The 20,576-nt window shown below is 41.6% G+C and overlaps 1 protein-coding gene across 1 annotated transcript in view; it reads right to left on the bottom strand.

Annotated features, from left to right (window-relative positions):
* copb1 (COPI coat complex subunit beta 1) overlaps positions 1-20,576 on the bottom strand; it is a 42,874-nt gene that overhangs the window by 1,676 nt on the left and 20,622 nt on the right. Inside the window, exons 13-20 of the mRNA XM_067993913.1 lie at positions 19,124-19,281; positions 18,061-18,181; positions 11,343-11,570; positions 8,739-8,918; positions 6,407-6,551; positions 5,329-5,448; positions 4,852-4,997; positions 4,656-4,745 (exon numbers count right to left, since the gene is read on the bottom strand). Coding sequence (XP_067850014.1) covers positions 4,656-4,745; positions 4,852-4,997; positions 5,329-5,448; positions 6,407-6,551; positions 8,739-8,918; positions 11,343-11,570; positions 18,061-18,181; positions 19,124-19,281 — 1,188 coding nt within the window. The remainder of the gene's footprint in view (positions 1-4,655; positions 4,746-4,851; positions 4,998-5,328; positions 5,449-6,406; positions 6,552-8,738; positions 8,919-11,342; positions 11,571-18,060; positions 18,182-19,123; positions 19,282-20,576) is intronic.

The raw sequence follows: 20,576 nt of genomic DNA, 5'->3' as shown, positions 1-20,576 counted from the left end.
GTTGCGACAGGCTCCCAAGCACGTTCCCAGCCCATATTTACCTGCCAAGCTACTTGACCCATTCCTGGCTTATCCTCTTTTCAACCCACAACCACAACCCAATCCTGCCGGTGACATGGTCATCAGGTGCTACTCATGAAATCAAAGCCTGAACAAAGTTTCAGGCCAGGAATCGGCCCGGCCACATTCTCCTGGGCTCAATGCTACCATACCCTGACACCCATCACATTGCTTCCAGACCCCAGGACCCCATCTCCCAGTTCTGTGAGATTCTGGATAACCATCCCCATCATGCTGCCAGTCCCTGTCACCCCACCCCCACTTCCCTAGTGCTACCATCCCTGTTATCCAAAGCAGAGTAATATCCATAAACTCTTCAATCCAACAACTCCCCTGCCACTACTGCTAAACTCTACATACCCATCCCCAATCTACGAGTTTGCTTATCATCTTTGCATATCCTAAGTTTTTTCTAAAAAAGATAGAAATTGAACATAAAACTAAAGGATCATGTATGAATCTTGGTTTTCACAGAAAAATGGTGAGTCATGGAATTCAGGCTCCAAAACACTAGTAAAAATCCTGCAATGCCATTATTAAAATCGGAATTTGACTGAGTCATTGCTTTTTACCTGGAGTTTTTACATCGAATTTACAACCCAGAAAAAGGCCATTCGGCCCAACAGGTCCATGTGGGCTTTTAATACTCCACATGAGCCTCCTCCCACCTTACTTCATCTCACCCTATCATTCTATTCCTTTCTCCCTCTTGTACTTATCTAGCCTCCCCTTAAATGCATCTATGCTACTCGCCTCAACCACTCCTTGTGATAGCAAGTTCCATATTCTCAGCAAAGAAGTTTCACCTCTATTCCTTTTTGGATTTATTAGTGACTATCTGATATTTATGGTCCCTAGTTTTGGGTTCCTCCACAAGTTGAACCATCTTCTCTACATCCACCCTATCGAACTCCTTCATAATTTTAAAGCCCTCAATCAAGTCGCTTCTCAGTCTTCTCCAGATAAAAGAGCCTCAGCCTGTTCAGTCTTTTCTGAGAGTTATATCCTCTCAGTTCTGGTATCATCCTTGTAAATCTTTTTTGCACTTTCTCCAGTGCTTCTATTTATTTTTTATAATATGGGGACCAGAACTGTGCACAGTACTCCAAGTGTGGGCTAACCAAGGTTCTGCACAAGTTTAACATAACTTCTCTGGTTTTGAATTCTATTCCTCTAGAAATGAACCCCAGTGCTTGGTTTGCATTTTTTATGGCTTTGTTAACCTCCGTCGCTACTTTTAAAAGTTTGTGAATCTGTACCCCTAGATCCCTTTGCACCTCGACCCTATTTAGACTCTTATTTTCCAAGGAGTAGGTGGTCTACTAAAATGCATCACCTCACATTTATCTGGATTGAAATTCATTTGCCATTTACATGCCCATTCTGCATGTTTGTTAACATCTTGTATTTTGTCAGACTTCTTCAGTATTAACTGTACTCCCCAATTTTGATCATGTACTTCCGATTCGCGAGTCCAAATCATTTATGTAAATGGTGGTGAACAACAGTGGTCCCAGCACTGATCCCTGCAGAACACCACTTCCCTCCTGCCGCCAGTTTGAGTAACTATCTTTAACCCCTACTCTCTGTTTCCTGTTCTGCCTGTAGGTTGCACTACGATTTACCAATATAAATGCAAAAGACCGATCATGTAACAGTGGCTCAAACTCCAGCACTATAACTACATTCTCGCTCTTAAACTCAGCATCTGTGTTAGCGTGCAACTCTTTAACAATTCCACTGGGTGGCAATGCATAATCAGGCTCAAATAAAAAAACTACTTCACGGTTCCAATGATCCAGTCTCTTTATATCGCTGTACCCCTTGGTTCCCTGTTCCACCCACCTCCCTAGAATTGGCTCCTTAACCCCAACACCCAGGAAAGCTTCTGTCCTTCTAAGAATTAACAGCAAGTTTTTAATATACTGTCTCGGTCTCGCCATTCAATCTCTCAGAGATGGCCCCGAGCGAGGATCTTTGTGGCACCTCACTGGTTGACAGCCCGACCACATTTCCCCTACTGTGTAGAAAATTATAAACAAACTCATGTAACTGCACAACATATTATCCTTTGCACGAAAGGACTTCTTCCTATCCTACTCACAGTTCCCTCCTCTCACCCCCTCCACTCTGGTCCATCCACCCACCTTTCCCTCCTTTTCCTTAGCCCATCCACCATCTTTCCCTCCTTCCCACCCTCCCTCACAGTCCAGTTATACCCACCCCCATCCCCAGACCCTGCTTGAACTGAATATTGCATTTGGGCTTGACTTCCCATGTGCAACGCCAAGGGAGATCAACTAGTAATGTATTAAAAACAGTAGATCAATACTCCAAATGTCACATCTTGTCCAATACAACCTCCTGTAACACACTTGATACCTGAACTGTAACTGATCCTGAATTTAAAGAACACAGGGTAATTATATCATGTAGTCTTAAAAGATTTACACACCGAAGCTTCAGCAGAATAATACATTATGTTTCACAGTGCACAATGTTCCTGTCCTTATGAAACAGCACATGCTCTGACTTACCATGAGCAACACCATGGGAGATTCACTAGTCCAAGTCTCTTCAGTCTTTATTGATAGCTCAGCCCTTTGACACTAGGTATCAGCCTCACTGCTCTTCTCTGCACTGCCTCTACAGCTTGAATGTCACCCTTGTCTCACAGTAACCAAACTTGATGCAGTATTCAAGGCCCAGTGTGACCAGAGCACTATGAAGTTCAGTTCCGACTTCCTCCAACTTGTGGTCTACTGTTCTGGCTACACAGTTCAACATTTATTGACTTTGTTGATTCCTGCTATGTATTAGTTGGACATGTTGAGCATCGAGTTTATTAAGACTTTGGCTTTGTCCTCAGAGACCTTTAACACCATTTGTGAAGTATGTGTGTTGCTTATTTTTCCTTCCCGAATGCAGTACTTTATACCTGTTTGCATTCACTTTCATCTGCCATTCTTGTGCCCACTTAGATATTTTATCCAACGCATTCTATAATTTCTGAGCTGCCTCCTCTGAATCCACTTCCCCGTCAAGTTTGGTATCTGCAAATTGGACCACTTTGCATCAAGTTTCTGAATCCAATTCAGATATAAAAACCGAAGTGGTCCCAATACTGAATTCCGGAATAAATCTTCTCCATTAAAAAGCCAAATTTGCATGACTCTTAATAGTGAATCAAAATTTGAGGCACTCCATTTTGAATTCAAATTTTTTTAATTTCCTGGACAGTTTTTATTTTTTTTAAAAATTAATACTGGTGAATAATTCAATGCTACAAAAAAAACTCAGCAAACAGCTTTACCATACTTACTCATGAAATATACCAAATTTTTGAAGTACTTCCCTACTTTTTGGATTACGGAAATTTTAAAATGTTTTTGATGTACTTTCGAGGAGTCTTCACATGCAGATTAAAAGAGATTTGCAAAAAATGGAAGATTTGGGAAATTGAATGGTTCGACAAGTTGCCAATCTTTGGATGGGTGAAAAAATATTTAACAGATCCTCATTAGTTAATGGTAAAAATGCACAAAATGAAAAAACTTGATGAAAGCTAATAGATCTCCTGGGACATTGCATTCATGGTGAGTCACAATACACTGGTTTGAAAGGGGTCTGTCAAATTTCAACAGAAAGTTTCAGTGCCATTCAGCGCTCACTTCAGGGAAAACCCACAGGCAGAAACAGCTGATTTGTTGGTGCAGCATTTATCACAATGTAATTTGGTGAATGGTTAAAAAGAGAGTGGTCTCATGTTCTGAAATCTGATTGCTCAAAAGGAGCACTACACTACTTGACACATTTGTGACCCAATGCCTCGAATTTAGAATTCCCATTCTCGTGTTTAAATCCCTTCATGGACTCATCCCACCCCATCTCTAACCTCCTTCAGCCCTAGAAGCCCGCCAAAGCTCTCCCTTACTCTGATTCTGGCCATCTGTGAATCGCACCCTCCACCACACCCCTACCTCGCTCCACCATCGGCGACTGTGCCTTCAGCCGCATAGGCCCTATGCTCTAAAATTCCCTCCCTAAACTTGTCTGCCTCTCTGCTCCCCTCTCCTCCTTTAAAGGCACTCCTTAAAACCCACTTATTAGACGAAGCTTTTAGTCACCCCTTCCAATAACTCCTTCTTTAGCTTGGCGCCCATTTTTGTCTGATTACACCTCTGAACCGCCTTGGGATGTTTTTCTACATTAAATATGCCATATAAATGTAAGTTGTTGCTGCTGTTATTGATTGGTCAAAGGGACTCTACACTTCATCAGAAACACATTGTCACAGACACTGAATGTAGATTGATTTAAAGCCAATCTAGTGCCATCTTGTGGCTAAAGAACAGAAGTCCACCTCAACAAACGAAAAGCACATCAACTTGCTTCCTCACAATGAGTTGTTGAGCCTAATAGACCAGAAAGATCCCAGGTTTGATACCCAGTCTGTGCAAAGTTAGCTGATCTCAGCCAGGTTGGAGTAAGGAAGGAGAAATTCAGCTAAGGATCCTACTCTTGCTTCTGCAATGGCACTGATTTCATCCAGTGACTACCTACTGTTACAACTTCAATATCAAAGTAGTACTCACCTTCTCTGGAGTCAAACACTTCATGTTGGTAGATTTAAGAATGTGCTGCAAGTATTCATTCAGATCAGTAATGTTCGTGTTAACTGTAACCTTAAACAGAAAAAATAAACAAGTTAGGATAATCCAATCAATAATCGAATGAAACTCACTTTAATCCAAGAAAGAAAAGCATTATTTTAGTAAATTGTTTCCCTACCTTGTTCTCCCATTCAAACTCTGCCCACATCTGACGAAACTCTGCATCAGTGCACAAGGCAGGCTGAATATAGTCCATGATATCGATGTGAATGTCACTAAGTACCACGCAGTTTCGGTCACTGGCTGCCCCAGATATATCGTACACTGGAAGCACAGATACATGAGACAGGACTGTCAGTTAAATAGTTCAATTCTTCCATAGGAAAAAGTCATTTCATGTGTTGAAATTAAAAACTATGTTCAAAATTCAACTTCCCATGACAAAGAATATTAAAAAGCATTAGCTGAAGCTTTGAATCACTCTAATCTTTTCAATGGCTAAAAGAAAAGCTATGTTGCTGGTTCAGCAAAATTCACCCAATCTTCCTTTAAAAAGCATGAAGTCACCATTGCAAGAATTGCATTTCTCTGACATTTTTCTTCAGGCATTAACACACACAATTGTTTTTGATTAACCATAAAACTTGCTACTCACCGATATTACCAAAAATGATGCCATTTTCTGTTGAAGCTACTTTCACATTGGCCTTAATGTTAGCAAAATCATGAGGAGCAAGAGTCAGAGGTGAAGGTTTCTCCACCAGTTTGAGATCACCTATTGAGCAAAGCCAAACATTACTCACATTTAAAGCCTGCTGGTCCCTTTCCTTTATTAAAGTGTGACTTTACATAGCGATAAATGGGGGCAGAAACAGTTAGAATGTAAAAGTTGTCCACATTGGCTCAAGTGGGAACACTCTCGCCTTTGAGTCAGAAGATAGTTAGTTTAAAGCCCACTTAGACTTGAACACAATCTAGGCTGACATTTCATTGAAGGACTGAGGGAGTTTTCCATTGTTGGAGCTGCATTCTTTCAGGTGGGACGTTAATAGCAGGTGAGGCTTTATTTTATTAGATGTACGTAAGAGATCCCATGGCACGATTCGAAGAAGAGCAGGGAGTTCTTCTGGTGCCCGAGCCAACATTCCTACTTCAACCAACACTACCAAAAATAGGTTACCTAGTCACTCATTCATTTGTGTTTGTGGGACTTTGCTGTGTACAAATTATCCCCACGTTAGCTTAGATAATAGTGACTGCACTTCAAAAGTAAAGCACTTTAGGACATCCGAACGACATGAAAGGCATAAATTCAAGATCTTTTGTTCTTTCTTTTACCCAAATATTCAAATTACAAACATTGTTTCGTGATTTTTCTCCCTCTTCGAAACTTGTGTTTCATTTTCTCCTCAAAGAGATGACATACTCCAGCTACAACACTGTCAATGCAGTCCCTTGGCCTCTTTGGTAATGCAGAAAACATGCCATTTCCAGCTGACATTCACTCTGCTACAAAAGCAACCTGGTTGAGGTTGACAATCCCTCCCCCACACACCAATGAGTGTAACTGAACACTGCAATCTGAACTCCAGACCTTCCTGACCTGTACCACATTTAGTGCATATACCCACTGAGCCATGAGGGGTGGGAAAACGGGTTTGAATAGGGTGCTTCACAATTCGCGCCCTCCCTCCCAAAAAAACAGCATCTTGGACTTAACTGCCTAAACCTACCCAACGTAGCTAATTCCAGAGTGCAGTTCTGAAGCGTGTCACTGGTTTGATTGACCACAAGTACATCAAGTACAATATCATATTGATTAACATGTACATAGGCTTCTGCATACACTGGATCAGAGAAGCCAGTCAGTTGCGTGACCTGCAAAAGAAAAGAAAATAATTAACCCAGTATTCCCTTAGGATAGACAGTCATCAGTAAAAAAAAAATGCATGGTGGAATCTGGTTATGTGCATTAAGTCAGGATCAAAACAAAAGGTTATAATCAGACTTGAATAAAGCTGGATTAGCTGCACCATGAATAATCTTATATTTGGTAAATATCTGCTCCTCGTTTATCTAATTTGCAAATACTGCACATCTCAGTCATGTATAAACCATCTTACTATGAGAAAGCTGTTGTTAAGTCCCAATATGTATCCGACTAACAGCAACAACTTGCATTTATATAGCACCTTTAACGTAGTAAAATGTCCCAAGGCACTGCACAGGAGTGATTATCAAACAAAATTTGACATCGAGCCACATAAGGAGGTATTAGGACAGACGACGAAAAGCTTGGTAGAAGAGGTCGGTTTTAAGGAGCGTCTTAAAAGGAGGAAAGAGAGGCAGAGAGGTTTAGGGAAGACGTTCCACAGCTTAGGGCCTAGGCAGCTGAAGGCACAGCCGCCAACAGTGGAGCGATTAAAATCGGGGATGCGCAAGAGGCAAGAATTGGAGGTGCGCAGAGATCTTGGAGGGTTGTAGGGCTGGAGGAGGTTACAGAGATAGGGAGGGGCGAGGCCAGGGAGGGATTTGAAAACAAGGATAAGAATTTTAAAAATCGAGGCGTTCCCGGACTGGGAGCCACTGTTGGTCAGCGAGCACAGGGGTTATGGATGAGCTCAAGTTTACAGAGGGTGGCAGATGGGAGGCCGGCCTGGGAAGCAGTAGAATAGTCAAGTCTAGAGGTAACAAAGGCATGGATGAGGGCTTCAGCAGCAGATGAGCTGAGGCGGGACAGAGATGGGTGATGTTACAGAGGTGGAAGTAGGTGGACTTGGTGATGGAGCAGATACATGATCGGAAGCTCATCTCAGGGTCAAATAGGACGCCAAGGTTGCAAACGGCCTGGTTCAGCCTCAAACAGCAGCCAAGGAGAGGGATGGAGTCGGTGGCTGGGGAACGGTGTTTGTGGCGGGGACCAAAGACAAAGGCTGCAGTCTTCCCAATATTTAGTTGGAGGAAATTTTTGCTCATGCAGTACTGGATGTCAGACAAGCAGTGTGACAAATGAGAGATTCAGTGGAGGGGTTAAGGGAGGTGGTTGTGGGGTAGAGCCGGGTGTCATCAGCGCACATGTGGAATCGGACGTTGTGTTTTCGGATGATGTCGCCGAGGGCGAGCATGTAGATGAGAAATAGGAGGGGGCCAAGGATAGATCCTTGGGGGACTCGAGGTAACGGCACGGGAGCGGGAAGAGAAGCCATTGCAGGTGAATCTCTGGCTACGACTAGATAAATAAGAACGGAACCAGGTGAGCGCAGTCCCACCCAGCTGGAGGACGGAGGAGAGGCGTTAGAGGAGGATGGTGTGGTCAACCATGTCAAAGGCTGCAGACAGGTCGAGAAGGGTGAAGAGGGATAGTTTACTGTCGTCACGGTCACACAGGATGTCGTTTGTCACTACGGCGTTTCGGAAACTGATGCCCAATTACTAAATGCAGCAGAAATTCCCAACTTGTGGATTTGACTGTATAATCAATGTTTACTATCAAAAAGGAAAAATATGAAAAGGCAGTCTGGTCATGCACATCAAATCAAACTATTTCTGTTAATTATTCAATTCCGTAACAAATTTTAGCCCTTTCGCCCCAACAAAATAAAAATAGCTGCCCTTCTTTTGGTCAACTGCACAATATTACTCGGCAAAGAAGCTAGAGCTTCCTCCTTCCTTGTGAGAAACTGCAATGGTCCAGCCAAGATCAAAAGTCATTATGTAGATAATCATAGGTGCACAACCACACAAAATCCATGATGCAGTACACAAGTACAACATCATTAGGCTAGCAGAGGCAACTTAAGTACAAATTTGTTCCAGATTCGGATATTAAAAAAAAGTCAGAAAAAAAATTCTAATGAAAACGCTCGTAATGACAAAAAAAAATATCACCATTAGCAAAACCAGAGGGTTGGGTACGAACTAACTGTTTACGCACAGACTTCTCCTTGCTGCATTTGCACAAAATATTTCTCAGCCCAGGGAAGACCTGGCACTATGCATAGGCTGTAATAATGTTTACACAAGGTTTTTGCTTAACAATAGAGAGGTCAGACATTTTCACAGTACCTTGCTGAGCTTGGATGCCAAAGGATCAGAAGCTTCTTTTCGTTGCGTGTTACCCATTGCAGCCAATAAGCTGAGCTGAAACTGATCTTCCTTAGAGGACATCTCATTCTTGGCCATCAGCTGCATGAAGGAAATGGGATCGTCTGCCTGCACCATTACATTTCTCTTTTCAGATTCTTTCTAAATGGCACAAAGAAAAAATTTTAAGTGGAAAATACTCAAAATACATTTAAACAAAGAGTCATTTTATAGTAGCGAGGTGAATATCAAATTTCTTATTTCTCTGTTCAAAAAGTTAACTGTCAGCACACATCAAAACTCCCAAAATAGCTATCCTCGTGAACTGGACTCATTCTGAGAATCAGAATTCTAATATTACTCAAACCTGATATACTCAGGTTTCCACTGTGGGTGGGGAGCCATATTTCACCAGGTCATATGGAACGCAATGGAACCAGAAAGGGTGGGGGATGGAGAGGAAATCCTTTCCAATACTATTCAAAAAGCACACCTATTGTACATTACCCAACATGTTGCAACAACTACAAGAAAGTACGTGTTCAAAATAACAACTTGCATTTATGTAGCGCCTTTAACATAGCGAAACATCCTAAGGCGCTTCACAGGAGCATTTTCAGACAAAATTTAACACCAAGCCACAAACAAATATTATGACAGGTGACCAAAAGCTTGGTCGAAGAGGTAGGTTTTAAGGAGCATCTTAAAAAGGAGGAGAGGTAGAGAGGCAGAGATTTAGGAAGGGAATTCCAGAGCTTAGGGCCTGTACAGCTCAAGGCACGGCCACCAATGGAGGGGCGAAGGAAATCAGGGATGCACAAGAGGCCAGAATTGGAAGAACACAGCGATCTCAGGGGGTTGTAGGGCTGGAGAAGGTTAGAGAGATAGGGAGGGTGAAGCCATGGAAGGATTTGAACTCAAGGATGAGAATTTTAAATTTGAGGCGTTGCTGGACTGGGATCCAATGGAGGTCAGCAAAGGCAGGGGTGATGGGTAAATGGGGCTTGGTGCGAGTCAGGATAGGGGCAGCAGAGCTTTGGATGAACTGAAATTTACAGAGGGTGGAAGATGAGAGGCCGGCAAGGGGAGCATTGGACTAGTCGAGTCTGGAGGTAACAAAAGCATGGGTGAGGGTTTCAGCAGCAGATGGGCTGAGGCTGCTCATTCTCAACCACAACAGAAGGGAGGGGGAAAAATTACCAGAGTACTTGCTGTTTGAAAATTGAGCCACGTGTTGACCAAACACATGGCTCAATTTCCCTTGGACTTGAAGTTGCACTTTCCTGTGGAAGGGCATTGGTATCTTAAGGACAGAAAAAGAAAGAGTTCCTCACATACATATAAATTGGATCTCAATAATACCTACATAATTTTAAAAGGATAAATAGTTGTAGGTTAAGTCTGCTCATATGAAAGGAAGGTTCAAAACATACCAAGGAAATTATATTAGATATGCACAAGCCTTGGGCAGGCCATAAGTCAACTGTTGAGCAACCTATTGCATTAGCATGTGCTTATATTGCAACTTGAACATCATTGCAAAGAAACTGTCGAATCAAGTCCTAACCTGACTTCAGAAGGAAGCACAACACTTCTGTGGAGGAGATAGCCTCACACCGCTTGGTGCGGTTTCAAATAAAGCTTCAGAAATGCGTTAAGGGATCCCTTCAACCCCATGGCAGTCATTAAACTTCTGCAGAATTGTTTCAAATGTTTTGACAGTGCAGGCATCATCACACATGCTCTCAACACATTTAAAATTTGCCAGCCAGGAACACGGCTCTTACCTAAATTGCAGCTACAGGTTTCAGTCTGGTAGCTACGCACATACTCACAACCTGATCTGCCAACATAATCTATACCAACTTCGATAAAATTCTATGTATTTTTACCATGGCGATAAAATTGCCCATTTATTCTGATAGTGCTTTGGTAACGTCCAGTCCCTCAAAAAAGCCCATCCTTTAGTGTGCAGTGATGGAAATACTACTTGAGGAAAAATTACTTTTCTGGTGAAAATCTTTCAGTCAAAAAGTTGAAGGATTGTCTGCCAATAGCATCTTCAAAGCATAGTGCTGCTATTTGTTCAGTAAGTTTAGGGTAAAGCTATTTATTAACATATCTGATGATTCTACTGGATGTTGCAGAGTTTAATGCTTAGTCACACAGCATCAAACATAAATTCTAAAGCAGACACTCCCTGTTCGGATCAAGAGGAAAATGGGCTTGACAGTGCTCGTTCTTGCATTTTTCAAGGACTAAATGTAATTTTTACCATTGACCTACAGGTCTTATTTCAATGAATTCCCTTAATAGAACTCAGCACTGTCATACATCAAGTGGAGAATTGTAATTTGATGATTAGCTGTTTTTCATATTTGGGTTTTTAAAATCAGAATTGTTTTCTGGCAAATACACTTGCTATTGCCACATTATGGTTTTACTACAGTTATTTGAAACATTAGCTTTGAACATTCCTCGATTACAACTATATTCACAGGATGTTTAGCAGCAGAAATGTTATAATTCCCCAACAGCTAGTACAACTACTATGAAATATATACTTGATTTTCACAGAAATATTACCTTCTGAGAAAGCTTCTCCTCTTCCAGTTTGGCTGATAACATTTGAGAGAGGGATTTCCTGCATTCTTTGTTAAAAATATTGCTCATCAATGGGGAGCACTCTGACAGGACCTTAAGGCACAGCGAGATCCGGTCCACATCATCATCTGTGATTGGTTTCTTTGGGAGTGATGATTTTCCAAGGTGTAAAATAGTGGCCATGATCAGCATGGCCTCTGCAGCAAAGGTCTAAAAAAAAGTAACATTTGTATCCTTGAGATGTAGCACTGTAACAACAGTTGCATGAAGGCTTTCTATAAAAATGGTCAGTTTCAGCTATGTAGAACACAAGAAAAATGCAAACTGGAAAATTACATTTTACTCCTTTCGAGTGCTTGATCATGGCTTTGCATTATAACAAGGGAACATTAGAAAATCAGCTGATAACTAAAAAGGTAGAGAGGCTTCTCATTTCTGCCACCTCCATTTTACTCTTATTCTTGAAATGATTCACACTGCTAATAGCACGTCAACACCTCACCCACGCGGCTATGCTTTATGAGTGAGCTTAGACAGAAAATTCTTCTCTACAGACTGTCAAGCTTGAGCTTCACAAATGATCGACCCCCTTCACACTTGGGATCACTTTTGTTGCTTCTCTCTGCAGTCTCTTCAATATACGGCCCAGAATTTCCCGGAACGTTTCGGCATAATTAAGACATAAGAGCCGAGTGGTGCTGTTTTCTCCAAAGAAATTTGCATGTAACTGATTTATTGAGGTTTTATGTCAAAACATCGCTACGTACGAATTTTCTCAATCATTTGAGACATTCCCGAGCAATGGCCGCTGAAACCCCACTTGGCTCATTAACATAGCTCCAAGTCCAGAGAATGCAAGTTCCCTCAATGTATGCCTGCTCTGTATGGCAGTAAATTTACACCCAAAATTTTAGGTACAGCAGGACCCAAAGTCAATATTTCTGTCATTTCTTTGAAGATATTTTTATTGCTCCTAAGACCCACACTGTATTTTCCAAATTGTTGAATGCTTTTTTTTTTTAAAATGGCATCAGAACCCATCAAAAATAAAAAAGCTTCCACAATTGCATTTTCTTAAACATAACACAGGTGCAGGAAGTGTCGTCAGCTGTAGAAGCTCGAGCTCCGGATTTCGTAGCTTAAGCAGCAGTTGGCATCACTGCAGTGTATCTACGAGGCTGAACGCGACGCGGATAGCATGTTTCAGGGGGTGTTCACCCCGCAGCTTGAGAGAGTGCAGGCAGAAAGGGACTGGGTGACTGCCAAACAGACATGGAGGACCAGGCAGGTAGTGCAGGAGTCCCCTGAGCGCATCTCGCTCTCTAACCAGTATTTAGTTCTGAATACTGGTGAGGGAGAGGGTTCCTCTGTGGAGTGCAGCCAGAGCGAAGATCACAGCACCATGGGTGGCCCAGCTGCACTTGGGGGGGGGGGGGGGGGGGGGGGAGGAGAAAGAGGACAAAGGTAAGGAGAGCAATAGTGATGGGGGATTCTATTGTTAGGGGAGTAAACAGGCATTTCTGTGGCTGCAGACGCGATTCCAGGGTGGTAACTTGCCTCTCGTGCCAGGGTTAAGGATATCACTGAGCGGCTGCAGAACATTCTGGGGGGATGGGGGGAGGGTGAACAGCCAGAGGTCATAATCCATATCTGTACCAACAACATAGGCAGAAAGCAGGATGAGGTCCTGCAGGCAGATTTTGAAGGAGTTGGGAAAGAGATTAAGAAGCAGGGCCTCAAAAAGGTAGTAATCTCCAGATTACTCCCAGTGCCACGCACTAGTGAGTATAGAAATAGGAGATTAGAGCAGATGAATGCGTGGCTGAAGAGATGGTGCAGGAAGCAGGGCTTTAGAGTCCTGGAGAAGGGGAGACCTGTACTGGCCAGACAGGTTGCACCTCAACGGAGCTGAGACCAATGTCCTCGCGGGGATGTTCGCTCGTACCGGGGAGGGGGGGGGGGGGGGGCGCGGGGAAGTTAAACTAATTTGGCAGGGAGATGGGCACCAGGATGTAGCGTGGGAAAGGAGAAATAAGGGGCACAAAGAATTGGGAGAGAAAGATATCACTAGAGCAAGTAATAGTACTAGGTGGGATCACACAGAGAGAGTACAAGAAAGTCTGGGACTGGTTTGAAGTGCATGTGTGTAAACGCACGAAGCGTGGTAAACAAGGTTGGTGAGCTGCAGGCGCAAATAGCCACATGGGAATACGATGTTGTGGCAATAACGGAGACCTGGCTCAAAAAAGGGCAGGATTAGGTACTAAATATTCCTGGATACAAGGTGTTCAAGAAAGATCGGGAAGGAAAGAAAGGAAGGGGGTGGAGGTTGGCAGTATTGATTAAGGAAAATATTGCAGTACTGGAAAGAAAGGATGTCCTGGAGGGGTCAAAGACAGAATCTATTTGGTTAGAATTAAGAAATAAAAAAGGTGCCATTACACCACTGGGTATATTCGATAGGCCACCAACCAGTGGGAAGGATACAGAGGAGCAAATTTGCAGAGAAATTATAGTGAGGTGCAAAAGCTATAGAGTAGTGATAACTGGGGACTTCAACTATCCTAATATAGACTGGGATAACAATAATAATAAGGGGCAAAGAGGGGGAGGAATTTTTGAAATGTGTTCAGGATAATTTTCTTGACCAGTACGTTTCCGGCCCAACGAGGAAGGAGGCATGACTGGACTTGGTTCTAGGGAACGAGGCGGGCCAAGAAGAACAAATGTCAGTGGCGATCTTAGTATCATAAGGTTTAGAATAGCTGTGGAAAAGGACATGGACCACTTTTAAGTAAAAATACTCAGTTGGAGGAGGGCCAACTTCCTTGGGATGAGAACGGATCTGGCCCGGGTAAATTGGAATCAAAGATTAGCAGGCAAAACTGCAATTGAACAGTGGGTGGCCTTTAAGGAGATGGTTCGGGTACAGTCTAGGCACATTCCCACGAGGGGGAAAAGGTAGGGCAACTAAAGCCACAGCTCCCTGGATAACAAGAGATAGTGAGTAAGATGAATCGGAAAAAAGGGGCATATGACAGATGTCAGGTTGATAACACAAGTGAGAATCAGGCAGAATATTGAAAGTTCAGAGGGGAAGTGAAAAAGGAAATAAGAGGGGCAAAGAGAGACTATGAGAATAGACTGGCGGCCAACATAAGAGGGAATCCAAAAGTCTTCTACAGGCATGTAAACAGTAAACGGGTAGCAAGTGGAGGGGTGGGGCCGATTAGGGACCATAAAGGAGATCTACTTATGGAGGCCCAGGGGAAAGCCTAGGGACTAAATGAGTACTTTGCATTGGTCTTTACCAAGGAAAAAGATGTTGCCAAAGTCTCAGTAAAGGAAGATGTAGTTGAGATACTGGATGGGCTAAAAATTGATAGAGGTACGAGAAAGGCTAGCTGTACTTAATGGGATGCATTCCAGGTTGCTGAGGGAAGGGTGGAAATTGCGGAGGTACTGGCCATAATCTTCCAAACATCCTTAGATACAGGGGTGGTGCCAGAGGACTGGAGAATTGCAAATGTTACACCCTTGTTCAAAAAAGGACGTATGGATAAACCCAGCAAATACAGGCTAGTCAATTTAACCTTGATGGTGGGGAAACTTTTAGAAACAATAATCCAAACAAAGTTAATAGTCACTTGGACAAGTGTGGATTGATTAGGGAAAGCCAGCATGGATTTGTTAAAGGCAAATTGTGTTTAACTAACCTGATAGAGTTTTTTGATGAGGTAACAGAAAGGGTAGATGAGGGCAATGCAGTTGTGTGTATATGGACTTTCAAAAGGAGTTTGATAAAGTGCCGCATGGTAAGCTTATCATCAAGATTGCAGCCCATGGAATAAAGGGGACAGGAGCAACACGGATACAGAATTGGCTAAGGGACAGGAAACAGGGAGTATTGGTGAACGGTTGTTTTTCGGACTGGAGGGAGGTGTACAGTAGCGTTCCCCAGGGGTCGGTGCTGAGACCACTGTTTTTCTTGATATATATTAATGACTTGGGCTTGGGAGGACAGGGCACAATTTCCAAATTTGCAGATGACTCAAAACTTGGAAGGGTAGTGAACAGTGAGGAGGATAGTGATAGACTTCAAGAGGATACAGACAGGGTGGTGGAATGGGCGGACACGTGGCAAATGAAATTTGACGCAGAAAAATGCGAAGTGATACATTTCAGTAGGAAGAATGAGGAGAGGCAATATAAACTGCAGGGCACAATTCTAGAAGGGGTACAGGAACAGAGAGATCTGCGGGTATATGTGCACAAATCGTTGAAAGTGGCAGGGCAGGTTAAGGAAGCAGTTAAAAAAGCATACGGGATCCTGGGCTTTAGAAATAGAGGCAGAGTACAAAAGTATGGAAGTCATGATGAACTTTTATAAAACACTGGTTCGGCCACAACTGGAGTATTGGGTCCAATTCTGGGCACCGCACTTTAAGAAAGATGTGAAGGCTTTAGAGAGGGTGCAGAAGAGATTTACTAGAATGATTCCAGGGATGAGGGGTTTTAGTTACGTGGATAGACTGGAGAAGCTGGGGTTGCTCTCCTTGGAAAAGAGACAGTTGCGAGGAGATTCGATAGAGGTATTTAAAATCATGAAGGGTCTAGACAGAGTAGATAGAGAGAGAAACTGTTCCCATTGGCGGAAGGTCAAGAACCAGAGGGCATAGATTTAAGGTGACTGGCAAAAGAAATAAAGGTGACATGAGGGAAAAACTTTTTTACACAGCAAGGGGGCGGTGGAGGCAGATTCAATCATGGCCTTCAAAAGGGAACTGGATCAGTACTTGAAAAGAAAAAATTTGCAAGGTTGAGGGGAGTGGGACGAGCTGGATTACTCTTGCATCGGGCCAGCGTGGACTCGATGGGCCGAATGGCCTCCTTCCGTGCTGCAACCTATGATTCCATGTTATGCTGAGTGAATAAATTATTGTTTGATAGCTTCAAACTTTAATTTTCATAACACCGATAACATAAAGAGCGGCTCAAAGAAGAAGATGGCATATGTTCCATGCTTCCCAAGGACCCCAATTGTTTATACTGATTTCCGCTCACTTTACGCCAGTTTTTAAAATGTTCTGGCATTTGTGAATAACATTCTCAGGAAATTGCAGTTTAAGTTGCAGATGGCAAGGTCGGGTTAGAAACCAGTGTAAATGTGATCCAGGAAATTCCAAACCGTAGTGGATTGACCAGAATTTAGTTGTGTAACTGACCCAAGTCCTTTTTCCTTATCTTCAGTTGCACCTTGTGTTTTTGTACAGACACAGAGGAAGAAGCGCAAGAGAGGGAGAGTGCGCAGGGCCTCACCAGACACAGCACTATGTGAGGAGCTTCCCCAGATTATGAAAAAGTGTGAGAGGGGGTGCTCCTCAGATACACGAGAGGTGGGGTTGGAGCTCCAAATACAATACCTTAGAATATCTGCCATCCAGGGCAAAAGAGTTTATATTTTAGTTCCTATAATCCATCAATTATTTCTGCCTTACCGACTTGAAAATCATCTCGAATCTTTGGTATATTATAAAAAAAATGAATTGTAGCTAAGTATTAGCTTCTTCAGTAAATACTTACAGAAAATATTCAGTAAGCATTTCAACTAATTTCTCTTCACTTTAACTTTCGCTGCGAGTTTCATCCTTTAGAATTCTAACTTCCTCTCCACTTTTTTAAAAAAAAATAATGCTCAACATCTTATACTATATTCATCCCTTCGTCCCCATTAGTTCCAATGACCGACTTTTGCATCTTTCTTTACTCTTCCCAAAGCTTTCCCCACCTCTATCTTCTGGCTGTTTGTTATCTCAGGCCAGTAGTTCATTTGTCTTCCTGTGCATTATCACTTCAGCTTCCTCAATTTCTGAATTATCTTTAAAAAAAAAAATAAAGCTACCTGTCTTTGCTATTTTTTCAGTAATAATCCCGATAATCATAATTCCTTGTTGCTACATATACCTTCAACATTTTATCTTGAATTCTTCAAGCATTTTATTTTTAAAATATTGTTTAAAGTGATCGGCTGCCATCTCACCAAAAATGAACTGCTGTTCCTGCCAAAATAGAGACTTCCAATATCTTGTCACATAATTTTACAGAACCAAAGATATCCCCTTTAAAAGAACGTTAAATACATAGTTTAAATATCAAGTTCCCAATTTTACCAACTTAAAATATCAATTAATGTCATTACTGTTTCTGTCAAATAAAATTGTTGCCACTCTGGCCTGAATTGTTCAAATCAATACTCTATTTCACCAAAATCGAGCTGCCACTAGTACCACGATTCTTGCTCTCATCAAGTCAAATTGCTGTTGCCTTATCCACCCAACTACTCTTGCCTTGAACCACTCAACTGATCTGCTCAGCCTCCTCAAAGAACCATCACAGTTTACAAACATTAGCCTGTCTCTTCGTGCTATGTCCGCACTCAGACTGCAAATTTATGCATGCGCCTTGAATATGAATCCTTGCAATCCATCCAAAACTTTTCAAAAGCATAACTGTGCTAAATTAACTGATGTATTTTGCAAATAACTTTGATATGGATAAATGGTCACTGAACAGCCTGGAATATCTAATTTTTTTTCAAAAAAGATGTTTGTTTACTGTACTTCTAGTTTATAAAGACACTCAAAATTAGTTGTCCTATTTTCAAGTCATATTTTCAAGTGCAATCTCAATTACTACATACATTCTGTTTCTTCTTGTCTTGCAGAAGCGTCACATAACGCAGAGCTATCTTGGTCAGTGTAGTCGCAAGGGCACCAGCCACGAAGAAATCCCCATCCAGCAGGAATCCACGCAGAGGTGGTCTTAAAGAAAGCATACAAGTTTCTTTAAAATTCATTTAATTATGCGGTAACAACCAAGAACAGCAGTGTGGATGTATTTGTTCATTATTGTGCCATATATTAATGTCCACTTCATTATGTCCCTTGTACCGTCGAAATAGCAAATCATTCACAATAAAATGCTAAAGACTTGCTTCTGATCACTAATACAGATATCATGAATGCACCACAAAACGCTTGCTACCTATGAAACTGTAGTTTAGGTAAAATGCTCACTTAGCAGTGAGTTAAAATGCTAACTAGGAAGTACGCATTCAAGACATTTGTGCATATAGTACAAGCCATCAAGGAAATTAAATAGTGCAAATATAAAAGCAACAATTCTTCATCATCCTCTACCATATATCATTCATCTTCTGATTTTTAAGTTTTGTTTTTTCCTGAACTTGGGTCACAAAAATCTTAGCTGCAAGCACCTTTTTTTTAAAAAAAGATCAAAAATAAATGTTTGTAACTTTGAGGTTCAATCAGCAAAACAATTCTAAAGGAAATAAATCTATTAATAAGTAAATATATAAGTGCTTGCAACTGCTTTCAAAGTATAATGTTAAAAGTTCACATGTAACATGAACTGTCTTCAGCACCCCCTCTACCATGGAACTTAATTCACTGTACATGATAGGGGAAACTGAAGATACATCCTATGTTGTTACCACCCGTTGGCATGGGGGAAGATTAAGTGCTGCCTGTGCCCAATAAGGAAACCATCCACAAGTGTCAGACTAGAACTACAGTATGCACATATTGACATTTCTAGGTTTTATTTGTTTCTGTCCTAATTTTCAAATTACTGTTCTGGGTGGTAGGTTGCTATAATCAGGTTCAATCCCAAAATCAGTATTTGTCTCCATTCTTTTAACGTGATACCATTTATGCATCCATTAGGAAAAATTTTAACATTACCTATCTTCTTCCTTTTTGGAAGGTCTTGTGCTAAGGGCACTCTGAGTTGCATAGGTCCCCATCTCAGTCACAAGTTTGTGTGTTGGAATCACCTGAACATCATCTTCAATCTTCAGCTCACCAGTTTCTTTCTTTATCTCAGACTCAACTATCGGAATCTATCGACATAGGAGTCAGGGAAAAACGAAGTACAGCATTTATGGTTTCAAAGAATACTCTTCCATGACAATTGATCCATAATTCAATTTGGCATTTCTTGCATGATCAAATTGTTATTGTGGTGCACAAAAACAATCATATTTTCAGTTTCACTGAAGAGCAACATTCCTTCAATTACATTCTTCAGGTTACTTTCTTTAATATTTGCTCCTCTCCCTTGCAACATTAGAACCTTAATTTTTGAAGATATTGGATGAAATTTCTTAAAGCAGTTCTATTGGGGCAGAAATCGCTCGCGAAATAACAGCGAGCTCAACAGCCGGAACTTGCTCCTGCTGGTTCGTTGGTGATATGACAGCTTCGAATTAAAGGTATATCGTACGCTGCAGTCAGAGAAATCATTGAAAAAAAATCGCAAACTTGCTTATCTGCCCAGCTGGAAAGTAACTAATTACACCACAAAACAGATCCGCTTAAAAACACCAGTTTAAACTAAGTTTTAACAGTGCAGTTAGTCTTAGTGACTGCCAAACAACTAAAAATTAACTTTTAAAAAATATGGAGTCTCATTATTACTTATTTTAAAGAGTTTTTGGTCTCTAAGTTTTTTTTAAAACTAAAAAATTTAATTCTTTTTTAAAACTTTTCCCTTGTCTCTTTTATTTAATTCAATTATTTCTTACCCTGGTTTTTTTGCTGTCTATAACTGTTTTTACATTGATTTTAATGTTGTACCTTTCACTTTCTGGTTTAATGTACCAAGCCTGCAGAGACAATGAACGCAGCTGGTCAAAAATGCTGCAATCTGATCGGTTGAGGGGAGAGATCGATCCTCTTCCAGAGTCCTAGCTTTGCCTGAACTGGCACTGGGCTTTTCTCCACTTCCTATTCGAGGAAGTGCCCGAAGAAAAGGCCGCAGTAAGTTAGTGGGGTGAGAATAAATACACGGAGCAGCAAGCAGTGTTGGATTGCCACTCCAAGCAATTTCTACCTCAAAGTGCGCCATAGGAGAATTACATTTCTAGTACGGTTAAGATTTAAATTACTGATCAGTACAAGTTAACTTTTATATTTATACACAGTTTAGACTCAGTAGATTTTGTTGTTTTTGTAAATTGCCGTTTACAGACATTACTTAATAATTCAAAGGCTGGGTTTGGTTCAGCAAACTTTTCGTGCCTGGCAGGATACGTTGCAGATTCACACATCCAATTCATTACAGGGCGTGTTTTGCAATTTAGGCTGAGAAAACTGGGAAACAAAACTCTGAGGGCTATGCAACATCTTTAGCAGA

The sequence above is a fragment of the Heptranchias perlo genome, chromosome 12, assembly GCF_035084215.1.
Source record: "Heptranchias perlo isolate sHepPer1 chromosome 12, sHepPer1.hap1, whole genome shotgun sequence".
NCBI classification, from domain to species: Eukaryota; Metazoa; Chordata; class Chondrichthyes; order Hexanchiformes; family Hexanchidae; genus Heptranchias; species Heptranchias perlo.
This window is presented reverse-complemented; position numbering and strand designations above follow the sequence as displayed.